Source organism: Scatophagus argus, chromosome 8, assembly GCF_020382885.2.
Source record: "Scatophagus argus isolate fScaArg1 chromosome 8, fScaArg1.pri, whole genome shotgun sequence".
Lineage (NCBI taxonomy): Eukaryota > Metazoa > Chordata > Actinopteri > Scatophagidae > Scatophagus > Scatophagus argus.
Genome location: NC_058500.1, coordinates 7,998,872 through 8,020,349, shown reverse-complemented (window position 1 = coordinate 8,020,349; position 21,478 = coordinate 7,998,872). Strand labels below are relative to the sequence as shown.

Below are 21,478 nucleotides of genomic sequence, written 5' to 3'. Positions count from 1 at the left end.
GTGTGGATGGAGCACCAGCTCTGGAAGAGGAGAAAAAATGAAGAAAACAAAACAAAACAAAAAAAACAAAACAACAAAAACAATTCAATAAAACAAAAGCTGCCTCCAGGTGCAAAGAAGTCTCAGCTGCAGTTTTGACATTTTGAGACTGAGAACTGGAAGTATTTTCAAAACATTTAAATTGCATGAGAAGTGAGATAAATACAATCACACCTCTGTGTACTTTTGATGAATGATAGATAGATAAATGACTTCATTCATCCCCAAGGGGAAATTAGGCAATGATTATTGTCAAACTATATGACACTTTCTTCCTAATTATTCTTAATGTTTCCTGCTCTTTTATTCAAAGTTCTGGTGGGAAACAACGCTGCTTCCGTTTCTCGTACTTTGAACATTTATTTGAACAAACAATGCTCATATTCAAAAAGGTTGCACATGCCAAACTTGTACACTTGTACATAATTTTTTAAAGTATACCTGAACAAAAGGTGTCAAGAAAAGCAACAAACTGTAGATTATTTACAGTTTTGCAGCTAATAAATGATTTTGATCATTGATGAAATACTAAACTGGGCAGAATATATAGCAAACCTGGTCCAGCAATTACTTAGTTCAATAGTTCAATGTTACTGTATGCACAGTTTGAATAGTCTGGAAAGATCTACAATTAAATTTTCACATTATAACATTGAAAATCAACAGATGTCAACATTATATATCATTTCACTGAATAAGAAATGTCAGTCTGATTTCCAAGTTAATAAATAAATAGGAAAAAAAAGAGTGTCTTGATATTCTGTAGCTGTCAGATGTGAAAGGTTTGGTTTAGGATTATAATGAGAAACATTCAAGCTTTGAAATATTTGCACAGTTTGCTACTTTTCACTGAGGAGTGTTTGTTGTGTGTGTGTGTGTGCGTGTGTGCACGTGTGTGTGAAGGACATTGTGAGCATGTAGAAGGCAAATGCATTTCTGTAATCTCAAAGTGATCTTGGAGAACAGAAAGAAAGTCAAAAAGGTGAAAAGAACAGCAAATACAGTGACAGGCTCTAATTTGTTGTGTGTGCAGATATGTTTTAAGTTCAAAAGTATGTGCAATACATTTCACAGTCAAGGCAGATGGTCAAGACAGGTCTGCTCTGAGGTTTCTGCCCTTTAAAAGGCAGTCTTTCCCTGTCACTGTTGCCAAATGTTTGATCCTGGAGGCATGTCAAGTTTCTGTAAATTAAAGACTTTCATCTCTTCATGAACTGTCATAAGATACCTTATGTGATTTGGCATTATGTAAATGAAACCAACTTGACTTGATATTTCAACAAACCGTTGTTCACTGTGTATATTAAAAGTACTATAGTAATAGAAAATAACAAGAGGCTGGATTGACAATTCCAGAGTCATGGCAGGTTCCCAAATCAAAGTTTTATCTAAAAGGTCAGGGTATACCTATGCTGTGAAGGAAAATTTCATGGCACTAAATCAATCTGGCTAGACAACCTCTCATCTATAACAATAACATTATAATTCTAAATGACAAACTTTATCCCATAATGCCTTTCTGTTGTGTTTCTTGAACTTGTCAACAGTGAAGCAACAGCAACAGCTGATCATTTGTAAAGCTATATGAGACAGCATTTCCAACCTGCTATCATAAAGACAAAGACATGACTCAAAATAAGTATGTTGACAATAATTAGCACTGACTTTGTCCTCTGTGACATGACTGTGCCACAAGAAACATCCTTTATCATCACGGACCCAAGTGTCCCTGCTGGTGTTTCCTGTGTTTTCTACTATGCTGCATGTTGGATATGGATTTCCATTACTCAGCTCATTCTGGAAGCACAGGGACAGGGAAGAGGAGGTCCCTCAGGGCTGAGAAACCTGCATCCTCTGTGCATAATTGAACAAATTAGCTATGAACAGCTGTTACCTGTTAAAATGACCCACTTTCATTTTATCGCCATGGACAAGAGGTCTGATAGCATCTGCATGCTACAGCTGTCAGCCATTCCGATTAGCTTGCTGCTTCCTGCTTTCAATATATCATGACAAACATAATTACCTCAACATCTCTTTTTATGGATTCTACAAATCGCCAGCCACGCAGAGCATGCCAAGTGTCCATCAATTACAGGCAAGGTCTGCTGGTAGCCCATCCACTTGGCTGCTCGGACTTTGTCAAACCATTTTCCTTAAATAAAAGAAAAGGTCTTTAATATTACATTCAGTGAAAGTCTAGTGCCGTTTCACTTTATACAATTATTATTATAGGGTGTGATTACTGTAGAAGAATATGAATCTTATGGCTTGACCTCAAAACCTCCCTGCTACGTCTTGTCAACTCTTGGTTCAAAAGGTCTGCAGAGTGAGTTCAAGTATGGAGATTTGGGCAATAATGATCATTTATAAAGTGTTCCTATGACTGACGTTAAGTGGCTGTAAAACAACGATTACAATCAGGAGTGAACAGGTTAATTACCCAGAAGTGGCTTTACAGAACTGACCTAGTGAGAGATTTCAAAGATAAGTGCACCATAAGAGCAGAAATTTGTATCCATTATGTGAAAACATAAATAAAAAAAAAAGAAAGTCCAAAGTCCATCTGATGTTCTGTGGAATGTTCTTAAAGAGTAAAGTGTGTGTCATCATGAAGAACATTTACATGTTCTCACTTTGTAGTCAGTTGTGCAGTTCTGATCGTCTCGTACTGCAAAAATGTTATTTTCAAGTTATCCATGTTTCACTCTTGTCTGCACACTTTTTCTAAAATTTTGTTAGTTCTCTGGAAATTCTCTAAAAAGGAAAAAAAAAAGATAATTATGATGAATGCTGAATGTTAAATAGGTTATTCTTTATGTATATATACACATGTATATGTATGTGTATGCATTGTGTGTGTGTGTGTCCATCATCAAACTACTTTGCATCAAATCTATATCATTCCTGCAACTTCTATTTATCTATTATAATAACCAAATTCTTAAACAGAACACATAGCAAGCAAGCCTCAGAAACAGAGTAGTAACATGTCAGTAATTGAACTGTACTTTGAAATAAAGCAGTAACTTTATTTGACGTAATGCTTGTTTCATCACTGTTTCCTTGAAGCTGGGTCAATTTTGCCATAAATGAGCACCATAAAGCACCACAGCTAGCTTTGCCACTTGAAATATTGCACATTATTCCATAAGCCAAATGATGTCTCATCCCAGTGGCACATCAAATCATCCTCCTCGTTGATTATGTGGTCACACGGTGCACCAATCAACAGCTGACCTTTTACTGCGGGTACAGTCATAGACACAGTGGGGGTAATGTGAGTTTGATCTGTATATCTTCAGCTGTTAGAGATAGAGGTAAAGAAGCAAAGGTAGGTTATCTATATAGTTCCTTATTTGTGCAGAATAGAGATTTGGAATAAATATTTTTTTTGGACAGAACTCTCAGGCTTATAGGCTATAGAGATTATACAAACCATCATGAAATTTAGTTAGGAGCTCAGCAGTAACATAAAGGAATCCGAAGGAAATAAGAGCCTCAATTAGTTAAGTCCCTCATAAGGTAGAACGTAAACTCTTGAGGCCCTATTGTGTGTGAAAATGAAGAAAATGGAACATTTGGAACCAAACAAGAGAGTACAAGGGGGATTTGAATCTAAGACATTTCACACCAAGCAAAACAATTAGAACATTTTTTCTGTCAGGGGGTTTTCTCAGCCTGCCTGTTGTACTTTTCCAATTCCCAATGCTGCATCTTCAGATTAATATTTTAGATTTTAACCATGAAAAGCAAAGCCTTTATTGTTGCATTAAGATCTCGTAAATCAAACATGTCAGTCTGGTTTTTTTTTTCAGCAAGCATTTAATGGGTCATAAAACACCTGGATGCGGACTGTTTATTTCTTTCACAGATGTACATGAAAAAAGGTCTGAAGATTTCATCAGCAAATGCAGAAACATGTTAATACAAAAGTTTTACAAAAGAGTTGTGCACCTGTTTTCTAAACCAAAGCATGCGCACATGGCAGAAAAGATGTCAAAGCAATACCGAATACAACAGCTCCATCAGGGCCGTATCTTGAAGGCCTGTGTAGGTAAGTACTGACAGATGGTAGGATCATGTTGACAGTGTGTGTGTATGCGAGTGATAGATAGCTACTCTGTGAATAGCTGTGCAGCATAATATGATTTGGATGTAAGAATGGAATCTAAATCTGATTTCAGGCGGTACTATGGGCCCAGAGCTTCACTCCTTTATCTCTGTCCCTCGCCAGCCATAATGCGGTCAGCTGCAGCTGTTCTCTCTGGGGTGTGGTCTTACTGACCCGGGAGGAAACATTATCGCTTTCAGTCTCAGCTTTTAGCCGCCTTTATGCCTCTTTGAAATGACTCTCATCATAACACTCATCCTACCTGCACATCTAAACTGTGGTTCTTAAGGAATCTTTGTGTGAACTGAATATCTTTTGTTGATGTGGTGACTGATGGAAAGGCCAGTGTAGAGTTTCAGGATTGTTTCCCTGCTTGGTTTTGTGGTTCTCTTGACTGTTTGAACTTGCTCTCATTTCTCCTGGGAGTCCACTCCTCCCCTGCAGTGCAGCTACTCTCTGAAAGGATTAGATGAGGAGTTCACTGCAGGGGCATCAGGCAATCTGCATACAATAGCCCACCACAGCTGTGAATAAATCAACATTGATGTAAGACAATAAAGCCAATGCAGTATTGCTATTTGTTTATTCTTATTACGAAGGGCAGCACACTTTGGATTGCTTCTTGTAAATGCATTACTTGGAGAAGACTCGGGACACAGACCGCCCCTGCCATCTCCATTTCACTCAGTGTGTGCTATGTCTGGGTCCAGGGGCGGTCCGGCAGTCCACTAAAGCAGCCATTAGATAGATATCCAATCATACTTGGGCCATTCTCTCCTTTCCACATCCTTTTCTGTCCGCTCACATCCTCCAGCCATCATAGACAAAATGAAAGTCACTGATGGAGAATGCGAGGAAATGGTATGGAGGGATGTATGGATGGATGGATGACTGGCCTGACTGTGTCTACAGTGCTCCCTCAGGGTATATGCCTACTCATAACCTGGCTATATGCTAAGATTATATCAGAAAAAACATTACATGTTAAGTGCACATCTGTGATGCTCTCCTAGTTTATCTGCATGTGGAAAAAACTTCACAGCAATGTGTTCTTTAAATTCAAGATAATAATGGAAAACGATATAGTTAAAGAAGTTAACATTTGCTGTATGAAGTTAATAATATAAGTGTTGTGTATCAATTCCAAATCTGTTTCTTCTGTATGTGTTAGTTCACCCAAAGCCTTGTGTACAAAATATAAAGACTGACGCATCATTTTAAGAATTTCCCTTCAGGGATAAATAAAGGAATTCTGATCTGATTAAGAGAATTTGAATTTTGGAGCTGGCAACACAATGACAGATGCAGTCTAGCATGACTAATATGAAAACACATCATCGTGTCATGTGTCTTTCTGGACATATATTTTTGTAAATAATAATATATTTATAATGCATTAAGTCCTTTAAACATGGATATCAGTTGTTCAAATATAATTTCATAGAATTACTCAGATAATAAACTTCAAAAATAGAAAACCTTTTCAAGTTTAAAACAATATCAACATGCCCAGAGACAATGAATAGTGATTAGCTCCTGTAATTTCCCCCCAGGAGCAAATTAACTGTACAGTTAGTGATGGCAAAGTATCTATAAAGTACTTCAAATTAGCTCAGCAGCTGCAACAGTAAAATTGTGCTTGCACATCAATGCATAAATAATAATAATAATAATAATGATAATCCAAGAATGCAGCAGCTTTGCTAGCTATCAAATAGCTAGCAAATCTGGTAAAATAACAAATGATACCAGCAAGTAAACCACCCACAAGTAAAAATCCAATGTGGGGCAGTTCTGATAATCATGTGACTGCTATCTGAATTAATCCATCCAGACTTCTCCTGTCAACCCTGGAGCCTGACTGGTGGGAGGGCAGGAGCGGGTTTCACTTTACCCTCAGTTTTCCTGTAGTTTGAGGCAGACATTTGTGTGCTCATGTGTGAGCGGTGTGCAACAGCGGGGCTTATTCTGTCTCCGTGTGTGTTGACGTGCTCTGACAGGTCAATCAATATAGAGGAGATGCAGTCTGCTGTTGGTTCATTGACCTGCTGTGCTAAAAGAGAACAAGCAAGGGTCATCTCATCCTGCTCCTCACGCTGCCTTGACTGCATGCACTGATTACTAACTAATTTCCTTTTTTACCCTCTGTTTATATTGTGGCCATCACCGATTTAAAATTTAAAAGGGGCTGAAATGTCAGTAAAGGATGCTTTACAGTTCACAAGCAGTGCCACCAACATTGTGGTGGTTTTGGCCCATTTAGCCCCAAATACAAATAATGTAATATCACTCTGAACAGTGTGTTGCTTTTATTTGTTTCATTTTATTTTGGTGCCAGTATTACATTATCATCCCCTGGCAGGAACTGTTTTGAAAACTTCATTTGGTGTATTAAAGGATGTTCTGAAATTTGAGATATTTGAGAGTTGTGTACCCCTACACTAATGAAATCCTTACTGTTTGAAAGAACTGGTTTAATTAAACAGTTTAACCAAAGTACTTGAAAAAGCATTTAAGCATTTTAAGCTAAATTATTTTTCTTCTTTCTTATTGTCAGTAGTACACATGTCCCAGTTTAAGACATAACTCTTCTAAATGTTCCCAAATTTATTTTCGGTTGCGGTCTTTCCTGTTTCCCAGCAACACAAAACCAATGAATGGTCTCTAATATCCTATTAAAATATTACATTTCGTTGACTATGTTCAAACAAGTTTTTTTTTTTCTGGTGCACCAACAACAGTTAAGAGAAAATTAACATGACAAGGAAAAGAGAAAACTGGACAAAATCTGTATTTTATAGTTTTGTGAGGTTGAAACAGCTTAAACAGCTGCGTAGCCTCTGTGAAGGCTGCGCAGCTGTTTTAGACTTCCTTAGTGACAACACTTAAAGCAAAAACAAGAAGAAAAAAGGAAACGTAGATCGACATTGAAGTAACAAAAAGAAGGAAGGAAAGAAAAGGGAAATGAAATGCATAACTTAGTGTTTTCATTCATCTGCTTTAGCTGAGAAAGACTTCATTAACCCACCTTGGAAAACTGCCCTGCAAGGCACAGTTGAGAAATGAACAGCCTTAATTGTGTTTATCATTTTAGCTTGTGTCTGTTCATGGCCTGCACTAAGATTAATTTGAAATATGAAACTCAATCATCCACACATTAAACCAGTACAAACAGAGACATGTCATGATTTCAGAGTCTTTTGAATCTAAAAGGTTTCCTGGAATACATTCTGATTTATGGAGAACTAGAGAGACCACTGATATGTGAGAAGCATCTTGTATTCTTCAGTTAGTACGCTGCCACAATGACATGCATCTTACAATAAAAGAATAATAATAGGATGCACGCTGGCATGCAAGTCGTGCATACACTGTAAATGCAATGTCTTGACTTAAGATGCAATAGTGCATTTAACTTAATTCATACTATTATTTTAAGTTTACTTTCTCTCATCGTGTTTTCTGCACTTTTTACCCGCATAGTTGTTAAGTTAAGTTACATGAACTTGTTTTTTCTGTGTGTGTAGCATGGTTTGTGGTATGAGAGCTGTGCACCCCAGTGCGCATGTCCGTTTCCGGTTAGCGCGCATCTACCGCTACCGCCAAACTCATCCAAACAAGAGGTCAAAGTCGTGCACCTGGTCCCAGTGCTCTCACCGAAGGCTGCCTTCAACGTTGATTTCGGTAAGTTTAAAGCTTTTGCTTGTATTCTTGTCAATATAATTTAATGTTTGGAATGAGAGTTGTTCGTAGAAAGCCGACATCTCTGACTTTGCGACTTTCTGTCGGCATGTTAGCTTGTGTGTGTCTGTGCGGGTTCACAGAGCTGACGTTAGCTGCAGTTCAGCATGAGCGAATCCGATTAAAAGTGCTTTGGCTCAGTTTGGACCGAGCCCCAGTGTGGTGTTAATATATAACATGTCTCCGCCGGTTCCTGTCTGTTAGCTGCTGGATTACGGCGAGCTGCTAATTTAGCTGTATGAGTTAAAACCAGTTAGCTTAACAGGCTATGGTCGGCGGCTCCGGCTCCGTGCTTCAGTTCCAGACAGCAGAACTTACAAGTGTGTCAGGGTGCAGTCATGCTCGTGCTGGGGCGTTAACATTAGCTAAGGTCAGTCCAGACGGTGTGTGTGTGTAACATCAGTTAAGGTTTGTTCCTCGCAGCCTGTAGACACAACATTCAAACTGAGCGCTTCTTCTCGTAGAGAAAGGGAAATGCAGGCCGAGTGAAGCGCTGGAACAGCGGGCCGATCCACGGCCGTCGCCGGCAACTGGAGCCCGGAAGTCGAGCGCTGCCGTTGTACTTTTCTAAAATATCATGTTATCATAGCCGTCACAACCGTCCATTACACTCAATAATTTTTACACTTATTTGTAACTACAGTATTCTGATAAATGCTGACGCCTGGCACAGACTAGTGACTTTACCCAGTTTGGTTTATTTCATGCAGGTGGTATGAGAGCTAAAATCAACAAGCCGACACAGAAGAAAGGAGACAAGGTGGGTACTGCTTTTATTTAGACATTCAGAAGTGCAGGTCAGATTAATTAGTGATGCTTATCCTTAAGTGATACATTTTGTCTGAATAAGGAGGTTTTCATAGACACTGCTGTCTGTTTTAATACACTAATCTGGAAACATTATTGAAACAATATTAAGCAGTTCATCAGAATCGTCTTTATTGCCATGTAAGTGAAGAGGTTTCACATTACTAGGAATTTGTCTTGGTGATTGGTGCATACATAGAACGTAAGAACGAGTAACATATAATAGTAGAATAAAATAAAATAGAATAAGGTAAAGCAAAATAAAATAAGATAAGTAAAATAAATATCGTTCTGGAGTCATTTAATCTTGCTTAGATATGAAGGACATGAGAATGTGGTAACACATGACTGTTAAAACTGTACTGATTTAATACATTTTTTAATTTATTTTCTCCATATAGCCTACCTTAGGTGGTGTCTGTGACAGTGAAGTTGGTGGCAGTTGGGAAAGAGGTACCCTTGGTCACCAGGACTGTATTGGCCACCAGGGTACCAGATAAATGTCTTACCCAGCCAGACCAACTCGGCAGCAGCCGCAGCATTTCGTCCCACTACACCTCCTCCCTCACTGCTGCTTCATTGATAAGAAACCTTGAGTAGACTGGACCAAAGTCCTTCCGAGACGGTATTGTCACTCTTAGTGATTTTTATTTCATGTTTATTTTTGTGTCTTAGTTTGATTCACCATTGTAAAATTATTGCATTAAAAACCTTGTAAAAAATGATGATAAATGTAACAAATGTTTTTTGGTATTGTCTTATAGAATATAGACAACTGTTTGGTGCCAATCGCTCGATCGCTTCCTCACAAGTAAGTGTTTCAGATTCTTCATCATTCCCACCTTATGGTAGTGTGCTTGCAAACTTGAACTAGGCCTGCAGATGCTACTACATTACAAGTAATTCTTTAGAATTCAACTTTGTAACTTGAGCACACACATCCACAGAATTTTCTTTTCCGAATAAGTTTGCTTTCATATAGTCTTCTGCTTATTCTTTTTTTGTCATCTTTTCCATGAGACCAATGACATCACCACAGCACGCACTGCTGTCCTGCACTGTCTGCCCCTGTGTCTTGGAGATAATTCCAGTGAATTCTTCCTCAGCTGCTCAGTCAGTACATTTATAATGATAATGATTGACCATCGCACAGTGCACATTTTAGGACATCATCAGACCTCAGGTATAGCCAATAGTAAAATTCTCAAAAACTGAGGTCAAGTTAGTTATTATAACCTGTATTCACACTTTGCAAACCAAACATATTTAAATGGGGATGTCACAACATTAAGCAAGTGACATATTTTTAATCAGTTGGGAGTTACAAACAAATTTGATGTCTCACATCAAAGTCTATGGAGAAAATGTTTCATTTCAGTTTCTGCCCGATATAGAATTGCGTTTACAAGGTTATATCACTAAATTGCAACAACACATCTATGCTTTATATGATTTTCAATGCATTCAAAGTTTGAGCCAAATCTGAGCTTCCCAGGTGAAGTTGTATAGCCCTTTTTTTTATTATTCTTTTTGTTAAGACTTGGTGCTGAAATGCAGCCATTTCTACCTGCTCATAATCTAAAGAGCTCTCTAAGACAGTATTCCAGAGTGCTTGTTTCTTCTATGTGGTGTTGTGCATCATAAGAGTGAACACACTGTAACTACCTTAATTTATTCTTTTATTTTTAATGCAGGATTCGGACTCTGCATGTGACTTCACCCAGGTGCCTGTTGGAGTTCTTAGAATCATGACTGAGGATACGCCATCCTTGATTAACAGCGTTGCAATCATCCTTGAAGGAAACATTGTCATGGATGAGATTCCCACAATCTCTCAAGCACTTTGTCTTCTGTTCAGCTTAATGTATGCACACCATCTGGATTACCCCAAAGGTATGAAGAACACATTTGAGTTCATCCAGAAGATATTGTTGAACCTCGGACAACAGTATGTGATATTTAGTATTAGAGTGTAGTGTGCTTCTGCAACAAATGTTGAATATATCAAAGTTGTTAAAGAGCTGACTTAGATTTTGCTGCTTTGAAGGTGTATGTCCAAGTACAGTTCTATGTAACAGTTCAGTTTTAATTATCAGGTTTTATTCAGATTTTAAATTTTTACGGACTAAATGTTGCCAAGTCTGTTTGTTGTGGTGAAACATTCAGGAAAGTGTCCATAGTGAATCAAGGGCCTTCTGTTAGCTTATACCCAGACCAGTCAGCACACCTCACTCATGCTCATTCTCACTTTTAAGTCTCACTCATACATCACATACTGATTTTCACACAAACTCCAAGGAAGGATTTGCCTCTAATTGGCGTTAGCATCATTTATTCCCCCCGTTTGCTCTCCTCTCGTCACTGACCGGCCTGGTTCTCTGCTAACAGAAGGGTTTGGACTAGGGCTGAACAATTAATCGCAGTATTAAAAAAAATTGCCATAAAATTGCTGTATATTAAGTTAATGTGACTTATCTTTATTGAGTTTCTGTCAACTTTATTGAAGTTTATTAGACTAAGATACCTCAGGTGAAGTATATTACAAATTTCAAGTGATGTCTGCTTGTTTTGGCAGAATATATTAAGTTAATGTGACACAGAGTATTTGAGTTGCAACAACTTGATTTCAATTTAACTGTACTGAGATACATTAAGTTCTTACAACTTCAGAAATAAGTAAAGCTCACTTAAATATAATAATTTCTCACTACTTCACACAATTAAGTTCGTTTACTTACTTTTCCCAAGGTAATCGGTTTCCTAAATTTCTTTAAGTAAACTCAACTTGTTAGAATTTATAGTGTATACGTGGTGTATATGTACAGGTCCTTCCATATATTCTATATACTATATAGTAAAATGAGTTGCAGAAGGGGCAGAACTGACAAGTTGAATAGTTTTCAGGACTTCTGTATGATGAAAGTAGCATGTACTGTTTTATTTTTAGGTAATTTTTATGTCCCAGCCTATCTTTTTAATGGGTTGATGTCACACCTAAGGAAACTATATGTGCACTAATGTAAAAATGTTTGAACTGAACATTGTGCAAAGTTGCCTGAAACTATTTCAAAATAACCACATTAGCACGTTAAAAATAACAAGAGTGTGAGGGGAAAAAAGCATCTCTTGCAGAAATCAGCGGGTGACAAGGAAAAGACAGGAGGCAATGTTCTTATAAGGAGGGGAAATTTTATTTATAACACATGATGCTGACAGGGAGTCTCCAGCTCAGCGTCTATATTACAAGGTTGATCTGCAAGGCTGCGCATTTACTGTACGGTATTTGGAAACCAAGATTGCAGTGGCACTATAAACACACGCTTGAAACAACAGATTCTTTCCCTTTTTTTGTTATTTTCCTTCATTTTCTTAAAAAATGGTACAAACAACAATACAAAATATTTGTGCTGTTGACAATTTACAAAAGAAGTCTTTTGACTCGATAACTGTGCAATTATTTTTTTCAGCTTTTTTTCCTCTTCCATTTGAAACTATGTGAATATGGTACACCAGAATCCCTTCTGGACTGCAACCTTGGTCATGCGGGCTGCGACACATTTTAAAATGTTGAATGGTTACTGTAATAGAACTCATCTGTCCATTATAAAAAGACACATGCAAAAAGCTCCAATTGTACAGTTACAGTTTGCCTAACTTGGTCTGTTTAGCTTCAAGCAAATACTACATTATGTACATTTGGACTTGAGCAGTATTTAGAGAACTCGTATGAAACACTGCTGTCCGGCTTTGAAGTTCTGGCCATAGCAGAGCAAAACAACTAGCTTCTGCTGGAGCCTCCCGCTGTGTGTTTGTGTGTGTGTGTCTGTGTGTATATATCCATGGTCAGGCAGTGTCCCAAGTGTGACCAAATGTCCTTTAACTAACACCGGTGAGAAAGGCAGGAGAGCAGTTGTTGGCACAGCCAGAAGACAGGGGCGGAATACAGCAGTGCGGCAGTTCTCCTTCATTCTCTTGTTTGCTAATTCTCCCTTCACTTTAGCAAGGGAACATCAATAAGATGAGTGGACCAAGTATGTAACAAATAATGATCAATCTTTCTTCATTTCCTCTCACAAATTGCATTTAAATGGGAGGCCAAGTTTGTCCAACTCCACTCATGATTTGCCAGCATGTGGCATTACAGGTCATTGATAACATTCAGTATCATAACAGCGCTGTGTCATGTATGTATGTATGACAGAGTTACGCAGGTCATTAACTTGTGTGAAGTGTGTGTGTCTGTGTGTAGGTGGAGGGGCCTCCTGCTATGTTTGGCCCTGAATCCGGTGTGGATGTCTGCTAAGAGAGCGCGAGCATTTCAGGAAACTCCTTTATTTTGCAAATACTGGATGGCCTTCAGTAATGTTGGAGCCCTGCAGCTGAATTTGAATAATTCTGAAAGGGCTCCTATAATACAGAACACTCACATATATACAGTAAGGCCTAGAGGAGTGAGTGTGTGCGCGAGTATAGACTGTACAAGCTGGACTGATGTGGAACCTTTTCACCGTGATGGAGCTAAACTTGAACAGCGACACGAGTATGGCTGTAAGCTCATAAAGAATCATTCGGATTCTCTTAAATGCACATGGCTTTTTGTGGTGAAATATACATTATCAGGTATTCACTTAAAACAAACCTGGAGTGAAAGAAAATGCAAAGACCACACAGAAACAGATAAAGCATGTTACCAAATGTATAAAAATGTTCTGTATATACAACATATGTCAGAAATAATCACAAATAGGAGAAAGTAACAGCTGTGTTTATTTTGTGAAGATATTCTGTAGGCTGAGGAGAAAATTGGATAGAAAAGAGCAGCAAACTGTGTCATATCTGCTCTGTTTCCAGTCTAGGCTCTCAGCTATCCTGAAGATCGCCACTGTCAGTTCCTACACTTCAAAGTGCATTTTGCACCCATTTATCTATTAATGTCAATGATTCTTACCCTGTTAACCTTATTTGTTATGCGATGACCTTCCTTCCTTTGTTTATAGTCAAACCAAATTTCACGTCACCCTTACTTCTTATGGCATGAAGAATGTTCACACTAACAGGCAACATTTTTCATAGTCCATTCCTTTGCATTCACTCTGAAAGTATAGCTACAATTTGTATCACTCTTTGTGAAAACTAAAGATTCTTTCTTATCTACAGATATTCATATGAACCATGAGCAGGTGAGGAAGAGGTGAAAAGAAGCCAAAGAAAAAGGAGGATCCTTCTTGTCACGTTTGAAAAAACATTGACGTTACAGAGATTTCCTCCGAGCATTCGTGATCATATTCATAATTAATAGAAAATCTGGTCAGTCCACATCAAGTTGAAACCGGCTACAACCGAGAAGTATTTAAATGGGCACTCAGAAGATAAGAAATAACTAAGCCTTTCTATCATTCACCAGCATCTCCCAGGTCCCTCTGTGAAATGTTTTGCATATTTAAATAATTTAATACAAAGACTAAAGCTCTTTTTTTTTCAGTTCTCTACATGCAGTTCTGGGGGCCTGAAATATGATTACAAAAGCCCATGGGTAGTGCTGTTTTTTCCATTAAGTTACAACCAAACTGTCTTTCAAAATGTCTGTCTTTTAAAGCGCTATTACTGACGCTTTAGTTTTGCCAGTCTGCTTTGATAAAATGCAGAACTTCATAACAGACTTTCCCTTCCTCTAAGTTCTTTTCAAAACCTCTTGAACTTGCAGCCAAGAATTTCAGGAGAAAATTTCAGATGAATGAAATGCCGCCTGAAGAGAGACAGATTGCGAAGGCGCTAAATCCCTGGCTGAGGCTCAGTTCCCCCAGTTTCTGTGACAGGGACCAGCACCAAAGTTTGTACATTAAAAGTTTTCTGAGAAACAACAAAGAATCAACAAAAGAAAAAAAAAAAATAAGAGAGAGAGAGGGACTCAGAATGGGGCTCACAACTGTGCATGTAACGCTATCAAAGCGAGTTGAAGTAATCCTGTGTTTTCTTTTCCCTCATGTTTGTACAGTTTATATAGTTTTCTTTGACACATTTACCACACACTTACTGGTGCCATGTTAATTACCATTGGGTGAAAGAGAAAAACATGCAAACCTTAAATGATCTTTAAAGGCAAAGTCTCCTTAAATAACCCTCATTTGGACTTCATTTACAGTAACATTACAGAGGTAACAAGCCTTATCAAGTTTTAGGTGCAAACACTCAGAGCTCAAAACAAACACAGCTGCTATCGAAGCCACGATAAACAAAGACACACAATGCTTTTCTTCTCTACGACAATCCCTTAATGTAATTTTGTGATTTCAGCAATCACATTTAAGTTGGCTGTGATCTAGGAGCACAGATATGCCTGACTCGAAAAGATAATGATTTGTCCATAACTTACAGACACACTGTAGGCCTATGTACAGTACGTCTACATAAAGCGCCCTCGTAAGCTAGTCAATGCTTCTCTAAAACCAGCACTGACATATCCTGCAGCTACCACAGCTCTACAGGACCATCGAAATGACAAAGGAAGGTGGGAGTTAAAGGGTCAGGGGTCATGTGGGGGCATGTAAGCCCAGAAAATGGCAACCAATCCTGAGTTAGCGGGAGTCTGCTAAAATACGCACCACTGAAGGCACTTTTTAAACAACAGTGCTTCTGTTCTAAGTAATTCAAGTTCAAGAAAGAATAAACCAGGGCCCTCCGTGAAAAAGGACTTTAATATCTGTGTTCGTGTTCTTTTTTTTTTTTTCTCCCTTTTGTTCCCCTCAGACAAAGCAAGCTGCTCAACCTAAAGCTTCTGCAGAGAGGCAGGCGGGGGGCTGACAGCGAGGGAAAAATGAAAACCCTCAGGAATAGGGAATGGCTCAAATCAGAGGAGAGTGGGGACAAAAGGAAAAAGCTACACAAACTAAAAGAAAAACAAAATCTGACTCCTAAAAACTAAAACCTACATTTCGCAGAGAACCTAAAATGAAACTAAAGCACAAGAGTTTGAAAATACAAACAATGAGAAGCCTGAAATTCAGAACTTCTTCTTCAGTCTTTGACAGGCTTAGAGCAGGAGACGGTTGAGAAGAGCACCCGAAACTGACTCACGGCACCGGTCCTCTGTGGTGGGTAATTTGATTGGTTGGTTGGTCGGTCACTCAGTTGGTCAGTGTGAACGTGTCATTGTTAACATGTTGTCCAATAAGGGTGTAACAGCCCCACGTGTTAAGAGGGACAGAGCATGGCAGGCCAGCTGACGGGACGAGGGTGTGTGTGTGCATGTATGACTGAACAGGTTTAATCATCATCCCCTCCTCCGTACATGTCGGCCAGCTTTTTGAAGCGGGGGCCCCAGTCGTTGAGGTAGTCATAGTCCTGGTCCCCTGTGCTGGAGGAGTTGAGGGAGCTGACAGAGCCGGCGGTAGAGCCACTGCCCTCGTAGTCAAACACCAACAGCGAGTCATATGGAGGAGCTGTGGGGTCATTGTCTGCTGCTCGCAGACCCTAAACAGGAGAAGAGGAAAGGTAGTGGTCAGCAATCACATGTCTGCAGTGGAGAGTATGATTAAAAAAATGGCAGGTTGATCATAATGTTAAATTACTAGATATACTGTATAGACAACAGGGCTGTTTTTCAGGGTTTGGGCTCAACCCCTTAGTTCCAGAGAAGGGAAATCTTAACGCTTCAGCATACCAAGACATTTTGGACAATGCTATGCTTCCAACTTTGTGGCAACAGTTTGGGGAAGGCCTTTTTCTATTCCAGCATGACTGTGCCCCAGTGCACAAAGCAAAGCCCATAAAGACATGGTTGGATGAGTTTGGTGTGGAAGAACTTGACCTGACCTCAATCCCACGAAACATCTTTGGGATGAACTGGAACGGAGACTGCGAGCCAGGCCTTTTTGTCCGACATCAGTGTCTGACCTCACAAATGCTCTACTGCATGAATGGGCAAAATTTCCCACAAAAACACAGATGAGTGGAAGCTGTTTTAGCTGAAAACGGGGGATGAACTCTATCTTACTGTCTATGTATTTAGAATGCCATGTCATTAAAGTTCCTGTTGGTGCGAGTGTCAGGTGCCCCAAATACTTTAGTCCATATAGTGTAACAAGAGGCAATGACCAGTTCATGTTTTTGAATATGATTTATCAATGTGTGATCAAAGCCTATTCAATAAAAGGGTTTTTGTTACAACTGTACAGGTTGTGTAGAAGTATGTTTTCTGCCATCACTCAGACCTGCACTTGTTTCTTAGAATGACAAATAAGGGCCATTGACCTGAAGGTGAAGCTGATGAGGAGAATGGACTTCATCCACTTCACGGGAATACAGAGATGCTATGGCTAGAAACCTAAAAAGCCTCAACCCCCAAGGGGACAATGTGTGGCAGGAACACCATGTGTTTGCTGTGTTTGTGTTTTACCAGACTGCTGGAGCGAGATCAGGTGAGTACACGTTTGAGTGAGGGGGAGAGAGTGAGTGAGTGAGAGAGAGAGAGAGAGAGAGAGAGAGAAAACGCTGGATGGATCAAAGCTGAACAGCTGCCAACACCTCTCGAGTGTGAACGCGTTGTCACGAGTCTGTCAATCAGCATTTTCTCGCATCAGTGTGCCAACGATGGAGTTGTGTGCGTGACAGTGTGTGAGTGTGTGTGTGTGTGTGTAAAAAGCTGGCACGGTGGAAGCAGCTGTAAAGTACAACAAAACTCTAAGTTGTTTCCATCACCATAGTGGCATTTATATATTGGATAGCATCCAGAAATGAGTAATCAAATTAAACGTCAAATCAATGTAAAGTGAAAGTGAGAGGAGATCTGACTGTGGGAGAAACCATCTAATGACGGCTGTACTGTGCATGTCTGGAGAGTGCAAATTTACCTCATGGATGAAGTCCCCGATGTCTCCAGGGTGGGGCACGACAGGTCTGATTGGGTACTGGGACTCAGGGATGATGGGACGTTCGTCCACCCTGCGGACACCAGGTGGCTTGCTTATGATGTGCTCCAAGGAGTCAGGCTGCTGCAGCTGGCTCAGGTCGTAGTCCTACGCAGCCACAGGGACACACAGATATAAGTCGGCACACACAGAAAGCACGTGTATACGGCTGCATGTCCCTCGGGATCTCACCTGGTCCTCTTCTCCTCCTCCCTCTTCATCGTATTTGAGGATGTTGTCTCTGACATCATCTTCAGGGTCAATAAGCAGCTGCTTAGTCTGCCTCTCCTTTTCTCTGCGCTTGATCCACACCACAAACAACAGCACCATGCCTGCGCCAACACACACGAGCATGATAAACCTTTAGTTACACTGCTGTAATCTGCATCAGAACAGACAACGAGGATACACGTTACCCTCGTCATTAGCATCACTAAGAGTCTGTGCTGCTAGCTGCGCTGCGAGGCTGTACTTGGTGTTGCCTTGAGCTGAATGCTAAAGTTGGTATGAAAATTACCATATTAACCATCTTAATTTATCATCTAAGTAGAGGAGAGGCTGATCGCAATGTCACTAATATTGCAGGGATTCAGAACATAAAACCAGTGCATCAGGCAAACATCTGATCTAATGTGCTATATAAAATATTAAGGGAATCACAAAAACAATTACAGTTTCTTTCGATGGGGACATAAATGCGTGTGATCCAATAACTTTTGAGATATTCCACTAAAAACCTCATGGTGGTAAAGAAGAAAAGTCAAGGAATCACCAAAGTCAGCAGGACTTATCCTTTGGGAAAGTCTAGAAAAGTGAACGCCACTTCATCTAGTAGATGTCGAGAAATTTTGCGGGATAGGCAAAAACTTCTGATCTGTTGGTGGCTCCGGAAGAAAAACCAGAGGATCACCAGAATTTATCCACCTGGGTCCACTATGGCTGAATAAAATATCACAGAAATCCACCCTGTGATTGTTGAGATGTATCCTCTCCGTTTGTTCTTAAAAATAAAAATAAAAAAAGGAAACTTTAAAAAAAGAATGCTTCATTCATACAATATAACATTTTACAATAAGCTGGAAAAATCCTAAGCTGCAGATGAATTAGTCTATAGGCCTCTACAGGTCTATTTGTGTGAACTATGTAACCGACAACACCAAAGTAAGCCAGCGGCACAAATCACTAGCAAGTCAGATAGCAGCGTATATTTACCCTACCAGTAAAAGAAGACAGAAACCTCCTTGTCAAGAGATGCTGGAGAAGATTCCAGCAGTCGAGGCATTAATCCATTATACAAATAAAATCATGTTGCAGCCTGGTGAATGTTAAATGACTGCGCCCTGAGCTGCACTTTTTTGACAGAAAGTCAAATCAAAGCCCATCGCTGGCAGCTTTGACGTTTTGAGCTGTATATGATGTACACTACATGAGTGGGTGTGCGGCGTGTTTGTGAAAGCGATATGAACAGTTGACACTCACTGAGCAAAATGATGATGCAGATGAGGATAGAGATGATGGCTCCAGTCCCCAGGCCAGCGGCTGCCACAGCCCCGAGTGTGGTGCAATCTCCGTTTTCATCGCAGGGACACACCTTCACTTTGATGATCGACCTGTTGGACAAAGGGGGGTTCCCCGAGTCTGACACAATTACAGGGACCTCATACACCCCTGGCTCCAAATACACCTGGTACCGCAGTCCTAGACGGGCGTAATCCCCTGTGCAAAGTAAAGAAGAAAGAGAGGGGTTTGAGCTGTAACTAATCATCATATTCATTAATATAAAACTATATCGTGAATTTTAATCTGAGGCCTTAATGACATCAATTTCCAAAATAGTTACTTCAGACCAAAAGCTTAAAGATTGCTTCCACACAGTGCCATACAATCACACTCATACAGTGCAGTGAAACCCATCCCTTGCTACAAATCCATACAGCGGCACTGTAAAGCCATTTCATATGTTCTCTAACACTGTTCCTCTCCACAGACACCTCCTCACCGCTGATGCGAGAAATCGTCCAGTTACGTCGGATGCTTGTGGGGAAGGTGGGCAGCTCGAAGACAAAGGGTCCCGCGTTGGGGTCTGTGTCATCATCAGCGGCAGTGATGTTGACGCCGTTGACGTTTCTGTTCATCCGCTCACAGATCTGAGACTCCTTTGGTATGAGAACTGGGGAGTTGTCATTAATATCTATCAGATAGATCTGCAGTGTGCCTGTGCCGCTGGCTGCGGGAGAGCCTGGGAGCAGAAAGAGGGAAGAGAAAATAGTATCATGATGGGAGGATAAGGTGACAAGAGAAGATGTGTGCAGTGAGCGGGGATGACTGAAAGGGAGGATGAACAGGACTTTAAGGACGACAGAGCGGAGGCAAATGACGAAAGAGAATAAAAAGAGAGACAAAAAAAAATGAAGGAGAAGAAGTGAAATGTGCACAGTTTATTCACAATGATAATGTTTGAGGTAGGGGTGCTGTAGAGCTTGAGGAAAATCTGGCCTTGACAGAAATTCTTCTGACAGTTATGCTTTCCAACTCCACTTTTAGCCTTACAGTCAAATAAAACCCATCAGAGTCAATCCAGATGCAGGCACAGCACATCCAATCGCCTAGAGAGGGCTTGGGTACAATAATGATGACTGTAACACAATCAAACAAGTCCTTGTCTGTGTGTATTTACGCTTTATGAAGAGAGCCATCAATGATTCTGGAGATAAAGGCACTTCTGCCTGCAATATTAACAATTTATTTCTGAAAGGTGAGTGGGGACACTCTCTTTATGGTGCACACATTCCTCCACTCGCACACACACTTCATTACTTCTAAATGCACATGTAGTCTATACATATATATATATGTGTCAGATGTGTCCATACATACCTAATCCCTGCTAAAGCACTACTGAGAATGAATTTCTCAACTTTTCAGGAAGATCTGGAAAATCTTCAGTTGTTGTTGCTGTGACCTGAGCAAGTTGTAAGCAGTTGTCAGCGTAGGTTGGCAGTCTATCACATGATGTATGTTAGCACTGTGTTGGCCTGTTCTATATGCACATAATTATAGCGTAATTTTTATACATACAGATGTGCAGTTGTGCCTCGTTGTGTAGCTGTCAAAGTTGTGATATTGGACACACGCACGCAAAGTCTTCATTCCATCACTTTTTAGGGACATTACATAGACTTGCATTAATTTCCTGGGGGCTTATCGACCACCTAACCATAACAATAAACATTACTTGCCTAATCCTAACCCTTACTTGAACTTAATCCTAACTTCAAAATAACCTTAAAGCAAGTCTTCACCCTAATAACTAATGATTTATGTTGTGGGGTCCTCACAATGTGACTGTTCAAATAGATTTTTTTTGTCCCCACAACCACAGGAATATGTTTCCACACACACACACACCTCACTGCCCTTTGCATTGACTGAATGGAGCACCTGGCCGTCAGCAATAGCATTTATAGAGAACTGGGAGTAAAGAACAGACACTTTAAACATTCAAAGAGCAGGGAGAAAAATGCATGAATGTGTGTGTGTGTGTGTGTGTGTGTGGGGGGGGGGGGGGGGGGGGGCATGAAAATGTGTCACAGGGAAATCTGACCAAAAATGAAGACTGTTCAGCAATATAAAACTCAGGGCTGTTTAATGAGTGTGTGTCATGGGGTGACGACCCTTAGCTGCCTCCAATTATGAGTCATTTCCTCGGCATGCCCCACTGGCTGAGCCACTGGATGGAATCGAGCGACCCCGGGGGCCATCTCCGGGAAGAGATAAGGGCGATGTAATTTACAAAGATTTATGCAAAGCTGACAAATCTGCCAATTAAACATGGCAACAGAGCAAGACATTTGCCACAAGAAGAGTGAGA

The 21,478-nt window shown here is 40.1% G+C and overlaps 1 protein-coding gene and 1 long non-coding RNA gene across 3 annotated transcripts in view; one reads left to right on the top strand and one right to left on the bottom strand.

Annotated features, from left to right (window-relative positions):
• The first annotated feature begins 7,683 nt into the window (after window positions 1-7,683).
• On the top strand, window positions 7,684-12,033 carry LOC124062863. Of its 2 annotated transcripts, XR_006844015.1 has the most exons (6): window positions 7,690-7,837; window positions 8,605-8,654; window positions 9,103-9,326; window positions 9,466-9,512; window positions 9,722-9,814; window positions 10,396-12,033. It is a non-coding gene; the product is annotated as an uncharacterized LOC124062863 (long non-coding RNA). The 2 variants fall into 2 exon arrangements; XR_006844014.1 differs by lacking the exon at window positions 8,605-8,654 and having other exon boundaries at window positions 7,684-7,837; window positions 10,396-11,166.
• A 1,729-nt stretch (window positions 12,034-13,762) lies between these two features.
• The window catches only part of LOC124062862 (cadherin-4-like), a 204,458-nt gene continuing 196,742 nt past the window's right edge, over window positions 13,763-21,478 (bottom strand). Inside the window, exons 13-17 of the mRNA XM_046395895.1 lie at window positions 19,607-19,846; window positions 19,087-19,323; window positions 17,800-17,939; window positions 17,551-17,715; window positions 13,763-16,171 (exon numbers count right to left, since the gene is read on the bottom strand). Of these exons, the coding sequence (XP_046251851.1) occupies window positions 15,965-16,171; window positions 17,551-17,715; window positions 17,800-17,939; window positions 19,087-19,323; window positions 19,607-19,846 (989 nt within the window). The 3' untranslated portion in view covers window positions 13,763-15,964. The remainder of the gene's footprint in view (window positions 16,172-17,550; window positions 17,716-17,799; window positions 17,940-19,086; window positions 19,324-19,606; window positions 19,847-21,478) is intronic.